Raw genomic sequence first — 16,343 nt, 5'->3', positions numbered from 1 at the left:
GTGAGAGGAGAGGCACGCTGGTTCCACGCTGCACGCTTGCCTTGAGGAAGCGAAGTGCTTTATGGGTGCAGTCAATCAATGCATCTGACCATCAGCTAAAACTATACTAAGGATGTGTAATACTGAATTTCTAGGTACTTTTATTGATATTTATTAATATCAATATTATTATTGGTATTATTATTAATTATTGATATTTATTAATATCAATAACAGTGGTGGGCTCTCACGGAATGAAGGGCTTCATGTAAATTACATTTCTGAACTGTCAGCCATACTGACAGTCATGATTTTTGGACTTGAACATTCCATCACCGAACGTTCTCAAGGACTCCAAGTTTGTTTTTTTTTAATTTTATGGAAGAATTAACATATCAATAAGTAAATCAAAAAATTTATTGTCTTAGCACAGTGCCAAGAGACTCAGCTTTACCTAATAATGCTATTTAACATACTGGTGTTCCAGATAATGAGCTATTTGCCCCATTGTTCATGTAATCTGAATAATAGGTTGGCACAATTTAAGCTTACTGCAGTTTTAATTTATACTTCGGTTTATAAATCAGATAAGCACCTTGTCACTGTTTGCCTTACCACTATTTCGACTTATAGTACTGTAATATACCAATGAGACCTAAAGACCAACTTCTTTGCTCTGTAAAGCAGTGCACATAATGTCCTTTAAGTGCAGATCAATGTCTGTTTCATTTCTCAGCTACGTGCATTTCATACCTCTCAGCTGTCAGCTCACCTTCACCAAGCCAGTCTTCTCTGAAATGCTTTATATATCCCAGGCAGACTCTGAAACTGAACCTCTAAATCAAAAGAAAAAAGGAGATGGATTAATCAATAAGAATACTTTCGTTTTCTCTATTTTTTCCCCAGGCCGAATCCCCAGACATAGCAATCAAATCAGTCTAGTCTAAGTTATACCAAGGCCTATAAAGGTTACTTGACAAACATTCCCTTTTTCTCACAGACAAGATAGTGCTATTATTTCTCCTTAACTCTCTTTTTCTTTAAGTAGACTTGATTTGAGGTTTTCACTTACAGGAGAAAATAATAGAACACTTCCCCCCACCCTCTTATTTTGTTTCTAAATATCTACTGGTTTCAGTATGCTTCTATTTCTATCAGTGTTAGAATAAGACTTCACGGACTATATACAAGCAGTATTGCTTAACTTAAGTATGCTTAACAAGACTTGTTCTGGGAGTGTAAGAAACTCAGTGATCCTAAAAAAAGGCACATTCCAACATTTAAATGATATCGTACACATTTAAGTACTGGCAGAAAATTAACAACTACAAGTGACCCTCTGTGCAGTGCACTGAAATTGTCATGGACATATTCTCAGAAAGTTCCCTCTTAACTACATGAACACACTACTACTGTGCTTAGGTTAAGAAGGAAATAAAGAGGGAAATTTAAATCCCTTTCTTGTTTTAGTCTGTTTTAATGAAGTAAAATGCAGGGTGGAACTGCATGCTATTTTCTTTTTTAATAAAAATAGTTAAACTAGTTCAGATAGTATCTAAAGATCTTGTTTCCTTTGGTTAACACATCCAGGTAGGTTTACATACTGTCTACCCCAAAGAGTTCATCATGTAAAGCAGATAGAGCCAACACGTGCAATAAATAAAAGTGAGAATTAGAAGTTGTCCTGGTTTAGCCCCAGTAGGCAACTAAGCACCATGCAGCTGCTCGCTTACTCTCCGCTGCCCGGGTGGGATGGAGAGGAGAAAAACGTAAAAAGTCTGAGGGTTGTTGACATAACAACAGGGAAGGATCATCCACCAACCACAGCCTAAGGCAAAACAGACTTGGCCTGGGGACAAATCGATTTAATTTGTTACGATTCACATCCAGAGAAGACAATGAGAAGCAAAGCCAGATCTTAAAAACACTTCCTCCCACTCCTCCGTTCTTCCCAGCTCTACCTCCTCCTCCAGTAGCGCAGGGGGATGGGGAATGGAGGTTGTAGGTCAGATCGTCACACGCTGTTTCTGCCACTCCTTCCTTAAAGGGGAGGAGCCCTTACACTCTTCCCCTGCTCCAATGTAGAGTCTCTTCTCACGGGAGACAGTTGTCCACTAACTTCTCCAACATGAGTCCTTCCTGTGGAATCTAGCTCTTACCCATCAGACTGTTCCAGCACGGGTTTTTCCCATGGAGTCACAGCTTCTTAAGGTGCAGCCACTCGCCTCAGCATGGAGTCCTCCACGGACTGCAGATGCATCTCTGTTCTGCTGTTTGTCTCAGCAGCATAGGGTCCTTTCCCACAGGAGACAGTCTTCTATGAACTCCTTCAGGTTCCACTTGGAGCCAGGAAAGCTTCTTGCAGTGCCTTGTAGTGGCTATCCCTGTAGCCCCTCTCCCACTACCAAAATCTCACCACATAAACCCAACACAGGAGCAAGTTTTGTAATACTGGAACCATGATCTAAGCAAGTGCACATTTCCTGTCTGAATCATATAACATTAGTTTGATTTTTTTGTCTCCTCAGCATGACTATTCACTGTGCTTGAGTGCCAATCAGCAGAGAGTTTTGGCCAGGTTTACTTTAGAAACCCAATGGAAAAAAACTGGGGGAAATTTATGTGCTTTAGGCAAAGTGCTGTATAAACTGGCATCTCTGATGAGGGCAGGATTAAATTAAGAAAATTGGCAGCTTGAAGAGGACTTCTTTCTTTTTCTCTTTTGTGGGACTGACAATGAATATGGAACCCTCGAGTGCCATTTCATTGAGTCAGTTTTCATGTCTTTAGGCAGTGAATTAATTTACCAGCTCTAAGGGAAAACTGTATAGAGAGTTAGCAATTTCTTCATAAAAGGGAATCCTGCTAACTTTTATGTATTTTAGATGATATGAGAGATGTGTTATGACTATAGTTCTAGAAGTTGGTGATGTATTATACCAGCACCAGTACTGAAACTTCTCCCTGTTTCAATCTAAGCACTTAATCATAATATAGTATCTCCCACCGCTGTACTTACCTACTCTTCCCACCAATACTCACTCTTGTCTTCTAATTTAGTCAAAGCCTAAGACACTCAATTAGGAACTGGCATTATGAATTTGTCTAATAAGTTCTGTTAATTATCTTTTATGGACCAGCATGGTAGAACATTTACTTTAAGTACACTAAAAGCATTTAATAGTATACTTAAATTATTTTAATAGTTTACTAACTATGTTGTATGTTCTTAGTAGATGCAATTAGAAAATTATATAACATTGCATCTGTCATAGAAAAAGAACGTAGTTCTATTGTTATATCCTTTCTATCTCAGATGCCATACTAATTACATCATTTGACAATTACTAACTGTAACAGATTACACGCATCCAAGTCATATAATCTCTTTCATGAGTAAGATAGCATTACATAATTGTCAAATGACCCAATGGAAAACAAAATTAATGCACTGATTAGTATTACTAATCTTAATTATATATTTACAGCTTTATTAAATATACAAGAATAAAATTTCCCCAAATATCTAAGGGGCTTAGGATATAGATCCAATAGAAAACTTAAAAAAGGCTTCAGATAGAAACAAGGTCCCAAGGTAAATAAAACCAAACTGTATCCTAAGAAGTTTCTATTAAGCATCTGCCTAATCCTGGAGGTACTACAATCTATAATTTTCTTCTTTTTTAACTTAAGAATTCCCTTTGGGTTCTACTGCCATGCAAGCCAGAGCTGTTTAGATCTAAAGCCTGTAAATGAACAAGTTGTTTGTCTTCCATCCACATAAAAAGTTTTTTAAAAGAAAACAAAAACCTGATCTCAGTGACTGCTTTTTGGTCTTAGTGCTGCTTTTCTATACAGTGTCTCCTGGGGTGAGCTCAGTGTTAAAAGAGCCACTTGATTATATTTCTTTATTTTTAATGCACCCTCAGGAACTCTGGCTAGAGCCTTGTGTTTTACTCATTTCTCAGAGTGCTCACCACATGTGTTAGAGTTTATCTGCAGTCAGATGCCATATGGAGTGACACTCCAACTGTCTGTTCTTGAAATTATGACATCAGGCAACTAAGGTGATCCAAAATCCTTACGTGCATAGTTGTTAGAAAGGCAAATGGGATTTGTACATGACCAATGGACTGAACTTGCCTCCAAAGGACACATAGATGGCTGGAACTTGCCTTGAGTGTGAGCTGAGGCTCGGATTGCTCCATGAGTGTTTTGTCATGGTCAGTGTGGACAGCTTCCTGATGACAAGGAGATCTGTGATCTGGGAGCGACTCGCTCATCCTGCAGGGAAAATGATGTTTAGGTCACTACCTTCTGCTCTGCACTACACTTTCGATTTAAAATCTTGCATTGTGGAAATGTTTTAGAATCAGTCTGGTGAAATTTCTGTGTACTTGTGGAGACGCACAATGTTCAGCCACTAGTTCTTCTGGTTGCACTACGAAAGAAACGCAAGACACTATCTGGTGCCAACCTTTAAAGGTTGAGGGAAAGAAAACAGCTTCATTTCTACTGCTGTAAGATTTTTTAAAGATGCGTTGGTCATTACTAATGATGTCACAATATTTTATTATAGGTTACTTACGAAATTGCTGGGGCGATAGAAAAAAATAAAGATTCCCTTTCACAAAATCTCGTATTTGTAATGAAAAGTAAGTAAATGGTTTTGTGGTTGCTGTTGTTGTTAGAAATCAGGGCATTATGACTTCACTTAGTTTTCATTTTAGTTTTAAGAGAAATTTTTATATATATTCTTTCCAGTAAAAAAAAAATCACCTTCATCTTTTTGAAGCATACACACATTGTTTGAAATTTGCTCTAATTTAGAAAGCTTTTAGAATTCATGAACATAAAGCACATTCATCGTGTGATGTGATGTAAAGAACAAGAAGATATAGTGTGATAGATGAGTATGACTTAAAGAAATCATTGAGTATTAATTAAAACAAAGATCAACCCCAGAAAACAGGGAAAGGAAATAAGGCTCCCAAAATCATAGAGACTGCAGGGGGATGTGCTTCACTATTTGAGTACCTTTCTAAAAGCAGGAACTTGTGGGCGTTCTTATGTTTTTCAGTGAATAGATGCAAATGTCCATTGAAATACAAAATTAAATACCTTTCCTTGTGCATGTTATATAATTATGCCTAATAATAATGCATCCCAGTTTATTAATTAATGATTCATAATTAGATTATTAAAAACCTCTATCATTTACTCTTTCTGTGAAGAAAAACAAAACATTTTCCTCAGGGAAATGTCAGTGTATCCTGAGATGTTATTTGTTTTTTCTCCAACCACTGCAGAGTCTTTCACTTAATATATTATACACTTATATTTCTTTCCATAGACACAGAGGCCTTTTGGAGATCTTATTTGTCTTCCAAATCAGCTCTGCTGTTATAATATATTGGGTTTTAGCAATTTTACTGTGAAATTAGCTAAACTCACTAGGAAAATAATTGAAGCATTTTAAAGGCAAACAGCGTGCATTAAGGATGAAGAAAGAAATGGAAGAATTGATCTGGAATGTAATCCTATTGATTACAGTTTTAGACACATTCCAGTTCTCACTACTTTGAATTTAATTGATAATCTGCCAAAGAGTATAGGAAGGTATGGCAACTTCCAGTATGTTCTACAAGAGGGAGCATTCTCTCACGTAGTGTCCTTTTGCGCTTTCATTACTATTTTATGTAATCAGCTATGCAACTGTTAAAAGGGAAGAATGGAGGATTGGATTAAATATAAAATGTTTTATATGCGGAGGGTGAGTGTATGTACAATTAAGAAGTCATAATAATAACAATTACAATTAATGGACGAATTCCGCAGAATATTTACAAGCATGTAAGTCATTTAAGGGCTATGTTCCTTCTTTTTTAAGTGACTTCAACTTAAAACTTATTGTCAGTGACTTATTTCCTTTAGGGCCAGTTTCATAAGTTATGTAGACATATACTTTGCATACTTCCTTTGAATTTCATTGAAGTTAGTTTCTGTAATTAAAGCTTTTAAATACAGTAACAACATTAAAGTAATTTACATATGTGTGTAAGAACATGGAACATACCTGTCCAACAAATAAATCAGGAGAGACTATTGACATAGGTTTTATCCATTTTAATTTAAGGACATAATTGTAATACTTTTCCTAATTCTACATATTACATTTATCTGTATTTTAAAAATAGTGAGGTTTCCTATGTCTGCTGATTGTGCAGAACTTGGTTTCAAGTATCTGCTTTACTCTGTTCTTCATAATTTTATTATTCTTGTTAAGTAAGGAATAGTAATCTCCACAGAAAAAGGGAAACATCTATTGCGTTTAAGCATCTAGCAAATACATCTTTAGACAGCTAATAAAGAACAAACTGAGGATTTCTATCTGCTATGCTAAACTTACTGACATTATTTATGATGTCAGTAAGTTCCCATTCATCTTTCTGTTTTTTTGTTTGTTTTATTCACATGATAGGTGTGATCATAATGCCAGTTTGTTAGTTTTTTAAAAAAAAAGTAATAAAAATTAAAGATGGTTAAGGATGTATCACACAACAGATTTTTAATACCTATTGGTGCTGTGGCAGTACAAACAACATGGAATTACCATGTTCATCTTAAAAGACCATGACCATAGTCTCATAAAGGATAACTTGACTGAAATTAATATAAAGTATCCTATCCGTCTTAAAATTTAGGTTTTTATTTTTAAAAACACCTCTTGAAAGTGTATTTGGTTTGTACTAATTATCGCCACTGCATCAAACATCAGTATGCATTGTCTTTTTTCTGTAAACGTTTGTAAGTGTGATCTCAATGTAGAGAAATGTGAACCCAGCTTGTCAGTTCTGTCCTTTGCCTTGCCTTTTTTTTTTTTTCATCCCTTCTCATATTGTGTTTTATATAATTCTTTTTCTTTGGTACAGTGTCTACTGTGATGCCTTGATCATTTCTAAATACTACATGTTATGTAAATGTTATGCAGAATGCGTCTCTTACATTGCTATAATAGATGGATAAATTTGGAGTCTGTAATTGAATATAAGTAATTAAATTTAGACAGGTCACGGTCTGAAAGTTTTGTTTCAGAGGGTTTTGGTCAGTTTTGTTTAGCACAGGACCTGAATATGTTTAAAAATAATGTTACTGATGGCTGACATCCTTAGATATTGAATGCTCTTCAATAACTATTATAATATAACAGTTTATTGGTTTGTCCACTTGTTTGAAGTTTACTTATTTAATTCTATCTCCTACTGGATGTCTTTTTACTTCCAAATACAATACAAATGATTTTCTAACCTGTATTTTCTCTTCATGCATTAATTTCTTTTTTTCCCAGCCAGTGAAAATGTAGTCATCAATCAATTGTTTCAGTCCAAGCAGACACAGACTGGATCTCTTGTTCCTCCGTATCATTCCCTTAAAATCAAAGGATGTAAAGCAGCTTTGCTGAGTAAAAAACCGTCAGTAGCTTGTGCAAGTGGAGAAGCAAAGAAATATGTTGAGCTCAGCAAGGTAAGAATTTAGGACTATTTCTGCGCTTTGCTCCTTGAAGTTTTTTCTGTTACTTTGTCATTTTTGAAAGGTCCCTGTTCTCTGCTTCATTCTCTGTAGTCATTAAACTATTAAAACAATCTAGCAGTTAATATCAACAGTAAAGGAATAGTGAGAACTAACAGGTTATAATTTACTAACACTAATAATGCTGGTTCAGGAACCTCTTTCTTGATCTCTTTGAGCAGGAGATTCAGCCGGATGATGAGGCACCTTCAAGCCTGAATTATTCCATGATTTTGTGTTTCTGGGGCTTAGCAGTGGATGCAATATTACTGATTTTAGGCTGTACAGGAACACTTCTTTGTTTTGTATCTTTTGCTGATTTTATGATGAATAATTAAGTAAATTAAGACATAGGAAGTGCAAAATAAAACATCAATGTCTTTATTGTGCTAACCTGAGAAGATTCCTGGTTTGGACAAGATAATTTGTGTGGTTTCATATGAAGATCAACCCTGTACATTTTGGAAAACATTTTAAATGGTCACTTGCATCTAAATTTTTCCAGTCAAATTAAAATGAAGTTAAACTCTCCCCATTTCTGAACTTGTCTCATTTCCTGCTAGTTAAGTCAGCCAGAAAAGTTAAAAAAAAAAAAAATAAGAGAGGGGAAACTTTGGAGGCTATTGGAAAATTGATTTTTCGTGTCACATGGAATATCTGTCCTTTGATGAGAAATAACATGATTTGCTGAGTCCATTCTTGGTATAGCTTTGGAAATCCTCCTCCTTCTAGAAAAGAAGCAAACAATTCTTACAATACATCAGCTGCCTCACCAGGCTTCTTCAATCTTACAGCTCTATTTTTGGCTTACAGCTGCATAAAATTGATTCTGTCATGGGATTAAGGAGCCTGCTCTCATGTGTCATTGTAAAAGGCTTTATGCAAGTACATCCATGGAATAGCAATGGGAATTTCCTTATAGCTCCGCTGCTGACAGTAGCATAATTCCTGTCTACTGTTCTTGTCAGTAATCTCAGTGGAAAAACTTAAGTTGAAGTGAATGGTATTGGTTTAAGGCTATATTTAGCAAACAGCTGAGGCATCACAAGGTACCTTTAGGTGCCTTTCCACTACAGTAACAGCTTCCTAGAGGAAGCTTCCTAAGGCTGTGAAAAAGATCCTAGTCCCATACATGGAAGGAGGTATGAAAAGCACGTCTAAGTTAGAAGCCTAATCAAGCCAGGGTGAAACACCACACAGCTGGGATCTCTGAAACTATGAGGTTTTTGACCAGTCCAGAATAGCTTTTAACCTGGAGTTACTCTCTTGAGAGATAGAAGACATTCAAATTCCTTTGGGAAGCGTGATAAATTAAGTCAGAAATTCCAAATTCAGTAAGAATGCTCTAAACTTTTAGGTATTAGATGGAAGGTGGGAAGAACTTCATGCTTCATCTGCCCTCAGACACAAGGATGGCTTGGCTTCTCAAAGGTAGGCTTTGAGAAGAGCTGCGCAAGTGAGATAGAACACCACTTAATTTGTAGATACTAAGTTGACCTGATTTGAGCAAGGTGCTGTGCTACCCTGCGGGATGGAAGCAGAACTTTAGGTATCTAAATTGTTCCAGTGCCAAAAAAGAGACACGTGTTATTTTGGAATAGGCACCTGATGCAGGAACTGGAAGTAGGTAAGTGCTTAAATTCTTTTGTGGATCAAGCCCACACCTATAACTGTGCTGTCCCAAGTAATTTCTTCCATTTTCCAGTGTAGCCTTGAAAATCCACTGTGATTGGCTGGAATAAGGTTGATTTTGTTGTTTCATTGTTGTTATTGTAACTGGAAATACAATGTAAGGGGCATTTTCTTATCAGCTTAGAATTAAAATAACTATATCTTGAGAAATCGTAACTACTGCATTTTTACTGGAGTTTATCCTAAGAATAAAGGCAAAAAAGGAAAAAAAAAAAGGAAGAAGAGAGGAGAGGAGAGGAGAAAGAGAGACATTAAGGCAAGAATTATGAATTATCAACCAGATACTGGCATTCCTTTTCTATCTGAAGTTTGGATTGTAACATACCGTAGGCAGTGAGAAACACAAAATGGAAGGTATTCATGTTACTGTGTATGGGTAGTCATCTAGGCTCCATCATGTCCAGGGAAGAGAAGGAGACACTTTCAGAGGTCAGATAGCAGTTTGTTGTGATTCCCTTCCCATTTCAGCTTGTCATCTGCAGTCCCAGCTACTTTCTAGGTTATATAATTATAGATTTCTCTGTGTATGGCTATGTATCTATCTGTACCTTTCCATAAATGACTATTCCCTTGATTTTGAGCATGCTGTCACAGGTAAGGATGGTCTATCTCTTCGCACTCACCACTCTACTTGTAGTAGGGTCCAAGAGGACAGCGTATCCATCCTAAAATTGACGTGAACAGCTCTAACAGCTGGCCAAAATTTTGGAACGCATAAGGAGTCATAGGAACTTGGAGATGCCAGCTCAAGTCTCTGTGATTTGTGAAGCCTGCGTCCCGTTTTCAAATAAAATAGAACATATGTTCATTGATACTCTCACAACTCTCTTTTACTCACATCAGCTCTTGCTCCCTTGTTTTTCTGTAACCTTTTTCTAGTGCATACTTTTGCCCTGTTGCCTTCCGCTTGCTTCCTTTGTAAAATCAATGGGTTTCAGAGTTTATACAGTGGAATTCTAGTCACGTGAATGCATGTCATTAACAGAAGGCTTTTCTTTCCTTTGACTTTATGTTGTTTCTCTTTATGAACGTTTTACTTCATTGTTTGTTAGTTGAAGAACTCATCTATTGCAAAGCTTTTGGTATATCTTCTGGTTAAAGCTTTAAAATATACCTGTGGTAAAGAAATTTTTTAGGAGGAAGTTTTAGCTTCCTAACAGAGATTACAAAATTACATTATTTTTTTCTGTAGATTAGAGGTACAAGATTGTCTAACATAAAGCTGTATATTAGAGGGTAATAGAAAAGTACAGCTTCAGTGATACAGTCTTGTTCCGTAGCCTGTAGCTGAAGATGTCCAAGTTTGGAGACTTTGAATTAAATTCATTTTTTGTCTTTGCTTTTTTTCCTTTCTTTTCTCTCCCTCATTCTGAACCAAACACTTCTTTCACATGGGGAAAGGCATGCAACACAGGATAGCAGACAGAAACATTAGCATCCAAAGCATTGTTCCTGGCTCTTCCCCTGACTCAGGAAATGGGCTTAAACTAGTGACTTAATCTGTTAGGAGGAAGGGGTGAGTGCATTATCTGTCAAGTGGAGAAAACTTTATTTTAGTTATATTCCTTGATTATTTTATAAACTTTAACTGAGAAGTGTCATTAGCATGCTAGTGATTCTTTTTATAAGAAGACCTGTAGCAAGCCCATCTCTTTTATTTTTCTGTTTTGAAGTGAGGGATGAATTTGCCTTTACAATCTTATTGCATCCTAGTGAGTGAGATTTGAAATACAAAATTGCTCCAAAGTTTAGCATAGTAAGTAAAGAATTGCTTGCACTGCCATATTTTTAATGGGGTTTGGCTTGAGAGGGCCAAGCTGAGGAAATGTTCATTTTTTTGATGCAACTGAAAAAACATGGGAGTAGGCCAGAACATGCTGACTTGATAGAAAAGGAGTTTTACGGGATAAGTGGACTGGAGAAAGGCAATGAAAAAAGTCAGAGATTAAAAGACTGTCATTGGTACAGAGGTTTGAATCTAAGAGCTTGGCCAAATCCTGGAATGAAATAGTTTTGCCAGCCTTCCTGTAGAAAGTTTAAGAAAAAAACTTAACTTCTGGTACCACTTTTAGGATGATTATTGCCATTCTAGTCTCAAAGATACAAAGTAGAACAGCAAAAAAAAAATTGTTCCCCACTCCTAACTCTAATGTATAGGGCAGCATTGGTTATGAGATATGGAGTTATTGATAATTTATGTCTATAATGGGTGAAAATGCATTTAAAAAGAAAAGAAAAAAAGCTTAACTTCATTCACTTGTGCAGAAAGAAAAGAGAAGGGTTTTTTAAATATTAATATTATTGTTTTACCTTCAAGACTTTTTTTAATGATCTGTGCTTACATTTGCTCACTTAAGCATCTGCCAAAGACTTCAGGAACCTTTTCAGAGAATTACAGAATTATGCTACATATAGGCAAACTGTATGGGATACTAACTGCACAAGTCCTGCTTCTGCAATAGAGTTCCTGATCATATTGCTTTGCCCAGTTGTTTGGAAAACATATTTTATCTTTCCAATGCTATACAGCTGCTTTTGAAATAAAAACTTTCTTGCCAGTCATGGTACTACAGATACTTGAGGATATTATCCACTTTCCCAATTCTTTCTGAAACTCAAATCCTTGCCTATGACTACTATTTGTATAAATATTTGCCTTTGATAGTAAATTGTGTAACAATGAAAATGAAGGTTTACTGCCCATCTTGAGATAAGCATATTGTGTGTGTTTTTTCTCCTCCACAGCTCTTTAAAAAGAAAGGAACATCCTCATTTCTTCAGAGATTGGAACGAGGGGGCCCAACCACTGTGGCAATACAGCTCAGGGTTAGTGAACATCTTCTGGATAGAAATTTACAAAAAAAAAAATACAACTTCAAAAACATTTTAAGGGCAGGATTAGTCTCTATAGATTGCAATAGAAGAAAGGAAAATCATGTGCTTGAGAAAACCACTTGCATGGCCAGGTCAAGCCTTTTGAGAAAATTACGTTAAAAAGTTAGGAAGAGCATATGTGTTGAGCAATTGCCTTTGCTGCACAACAAGGATTGATAACTGATTTTTTTCCTCACAGAAATCGCTCACAGATATTATTGGGAAGCTGCAGAACTGCACACCACATTCTGTTCATTGTATAAAGCCTAATAACTCCAAGTTGCCAGATACTTTTGACAATTTTTATGTGTCTGCTCAACTGCAGTACATTGGTGTCCTAGACATGGTCAAAATCATACGACATGGATATCCAATACGTCTCTCTTTCACGGACTTCTTATCAAGGTAAATTGTTTTCAGTTTCATAAAATCTTTTTCTTACTTACAGTGCGAAGCCTTTTGTCATGTTCTGGTAGTGCTTGCAGTGTTGTTTTGCTGATGAGCCTTTCGGACTTTCTTCAGAGAAAAATCATGTCTGCCAGCAAGGCGTGTAGGCTTGTTATTTTTAATTGAAGGAATAATGAACTTTGTAGAAATATATTGATAAAGGTCATCAGCAAATGCATTCAATTAAAAAAATATAACTTCATAAAATAGTTATATTTTTATAGTTTATGCTATTTATACAACTTATGGAAGACAAAATATTGCATATTTTCTCCAGATAATTAAAAAGCAGAAAGAATAGTCTAATTTTTGGAGTTTATCGATGTAGATGTCATGGGTTCAGTATTTGTATTTCATATGCTAGGATTTGTTTCTGCATGGTGATGAGTTATTAATATTCATACCACAACTCCATATTTATTATTGTTGTTAGAAATGAGTGAAATTTTAAATTAATGTGAAAAGACTAAAAGATATATATGTCACTGCTTCTGGATGAAGACAAACTCCTTTCCCCTGTCCCCAATTCAGTTTTGAGGTTTTGGCTCACTTACATTCTCAAATGCTTCAGCAAAGAAAGAGCAGAGATGTTCAGTTAACAGCCTCATACACTCAACATGTGTTCCTCCTCTTTGCATGTCCTACTCTTTGACTGATAAATCAACCAGTCATGACCTGGCCTATGTATTATTTTATTTCTGGAAAACGGCATGGGAATATCAGGTACTTACACACATCTAAACTTTTGGTTGACTTCTTGGAAGAACTTGTGGATGTTAAATTACTGCTTGGACAGGGTCATATTCTGTCTGGGAATTCTGTAAATATTAAAAAAGTGCAGGAGTATAGCAGTTTATAATCACATGTGTTTCAAAAGTAAGCCATCTCTGTCCTACCACAATATTTATCCTGCAGCATGACTCCAGAAGTGCAGGCTGGTTGAGGAGAAGATGCAGATAATAGGAGATTTGGAAAAGCAGGCTGCTTTCATATTCAGTAGTGGTAGGGGCAATCTCTATATAGGCATTTCTGTATTACTAAATTGAACACTTGAAGGGACTATTACATGTCCACAGATCCATGATCTTTTCTACTATTAAATCCTTACAGTGGTTCCTAGCAGGGATTTGGTCTTTGGCACCTAGCTTTTCTCAGTGCAATCCCCAGATACAGGTTGGGGGTTAGGACAGACCTGGGACCATTCCTGGTGGGCAGTGTGGAGGTAGCTGCTCTCTTTTGGAGGATAAAAGAGAATAACCATATGTACAACGGTCATTTTATTCAGTTGGCTTCAGTGTCAGAGAATGGTCTCATGCATGTTCACTCTAACAGTATAGGCATGAGTCTGGCGTGTTGTCATTTTTGGAGAGACTTTATTTAAAAATATCACTAAATCAGTGTTTGAGGATTCAGATATAATTTCAATCTTTTTACTCTACTACTTCAATTACATCCCAAAGACGATTTTTTACCTAAAAATCTAGAGGACATCTGGTGTCTCACAGTAAATATTTATTTGCTGTAATGATAGTAAAACAAGTATAGCAACAAAATCCAACGATATGATGCCAGCAACATATTTGCTATTATTTTGAAGTGTTCTAGTTTTGTTACTGTCTGCCTTTATCCCTTTACCTCCACAACAAATTATCTTTATAGATTCTTTGCAGCTGAGCCCCTGTCTTTTTACCTGTTTGCGCCAGGGCCTAATAATTGTTTTATTATACATAAAATGAATTAAACAGTTGTGAGGCTAGCATGATGTCACTGAAAATGAAGTCTATTTTATAATATTCTCTGTGAATATACATTGAACCGACTCGGAAGTTAGCAATAATCATCCTGCATACATCTCTTGACACTACTGATTTTTAGATTCGTGTACAAATAGGAATATAGAGCTCTTGTCTCAGCAGTACTGCAAGAAGCCATCAATGTTGTAAGGCTTTTTACAGTAGCCATTCCTGTCACACAGGCCAAAGCTTATCTTACTTTGAACAGTAGAACATGCAAATTCTTCACTTTACTCACCAGGACCAGTTAACCTTCATATTCACATTCAGTGTATTTGGATAATTCTTTTCATTTTGAACAGTGCAAATGCATGGCTATTTTTTCTGTTATTGGCTGAAAAGTACAAATTTTTTAAGCAGAAGTTATAGTATTAGATTACAGTTCAAAAGTAGCATCAATTCTTAATGCTGTATTTTTTTTAGCCAATAGTCTAGAGGTAAAAAAGAGTAAAGAATTATTGAATTCAGAGATTATGAGCTACCTGAAAAACTGTCACTTGCACTACATTGCTATGTTGCCTTGATGACTGGACAGGATGCTTTGTGGAAACTGGATAATTAGTTTGGGCAATGTTCTTATAGACTGGATTTGCTTTGTTCGCTGTTTAGTCTAACTCTGGTCTTGTCCTACTTACTATTCATTGATTGGAACGAGAAATTGTTTTGTCAGATTTCCATATAGAAATGGACCTTATAGGTCTATAAGGTGATAGACTTTCTCACCTTTCAATTTTTTATTTCCTGTGGTTTCAAACTGCTATTTCTAGTGTTCTAACACTTAGAAAAAGAGTGTCTTCTCTAGTTCTGCAATTATTCTTCCTCCATCTTTCATCGCGGCTCTTCTACTTCTTTTGCGTGGTTCAGAATGCTCTGTGATTTCCTGCCCATGGGTGGGCAGCAATGGTTGCACTGGTACACATTCAGGCAAGTTTTGAGCACAGACACTGAGCTACCGAGTGCAATGTCTTTCCAAGAAATGCTTCTTGTAGAACAGTTAGGATGCTGTACGAGAGTCTAAACCTCTCTCTCTGAGGTACTGGCTATTATTCTTCAAGAGGCAAAAGAGAAAAAATGTCATCAACTTAAATTTTACTGAGGGTCCCTCAATCCTAAACTAATACCAATACCATACAAACAGGTATAATATAAAACACCAGTTACGACAACTAGTGATCACAACAGGCCATGAGGATACTGGTGTGTGTGTGAACAGACTCCGTTCTGAGCGATCCTGGAATCAAGAAGAAGAGGAAAAAAAAAATCAGAAAAACTATTTCTTTAGATAGAGATGTATAGTTAGAAGCTTAGTTAAAACCTCATAATTAAGGAGGGATTATGAGCAGGAGTAGAATCTGAAAGACAATGAAGCCTTGCTGATGACCTCTTGAGTTCAGAAATGCATACGAATTGATAGGGCCTCCACTTTCTGTGGTATGTCACATCCAGAAGTAGCCATAATACTCAGAAGCCCAGGGATAAAATACAGCTCTATCACAGTGGATGGGGATGATGTTGTCTTTTTTTCTTTTGTTGTTGTTGTGGTGGTGGTGGTGGTGGTGGGTTTTTTGTTTGTTTTAGCAGGGAATAAGTGTATTTGTTTAATGTTATATTGATTATACTAGGGGAGTGGGGCAGAAATATCAGGAAATAAAACAGAGGGAAGGATGAAGGAATTGTTCTTTATTCACTGTAGGAAGCTCTACACAAGTGAATGCCCTTACCAAGTGCTCTTCCTGGGCTGAAAAAGTTTTGCCTCCCCATGGCTTGCCTCAAGGGGCAAAGGAGTTACTCCCCATTACTCTGGGGATAAAGACCTTGACAGCTGACAACAGAAAAACACAGAGGAAGGAAGAAAGAAAAAACAGAAAAAACAGGGAGTTTTCATCTCTTAACTCAGTAATGGATGCATCTGAGCATAATGAAATTTGCTTACACCTTAGTTTTGTCTTCAATGCTCTGTAAGAAATGGAAATATAAGTTAACTTTTGG

General features: G+C 36.4%; 1 protein-coding gene across 1 annotated transcript in view; it reads left to right on the top strand.

Annotated features, from left to right (window-relative positions):
• MYO16 (myosin XVI) overlaps positions 1-16,343 on the top strand; it is a 296,257-nt gene that overhangs the window by 200,172 nt on the left and 79,742 nt on the right. The window contains exons 23-26 of the mRNA XM_086610862.1: positions 4,559-4,634; positions 7,328-7,503; positions 11,986-12,066; positions 12,314-12,519. Of these exons, the coding sequence (XP_086466988.1) occupies positions 4,559-4,634; positions 7,328-7,503; positions 11,986-12,066; positions 12,314-12,519 (539 nt within the window). The remainder of the gene's footprint in view (positions 1-4,558; positions 4,635-7,327; positions 7,504-11,985; positions 12,067-12,313; positions 12,520-16,343) is intronic.

This window comes from Tauraco erythrolophus, chromosome 1 (assembly GCF_009769465.1).
Source record: "Tauraco erythrolophus isolate bTauEry1 chromosome 1, bTauEry1.pri, whole genome shotgun sequence".
Lineage (NCBI taxonomy): Eukaryota > Metazoa > Chordata > Aves > Musophagiformes > Musophagidae > Tauraco > Tauraco erythrolophus.
This window is presented reverse-complemented; position numbering and strand designations above follow the sequence as displayed.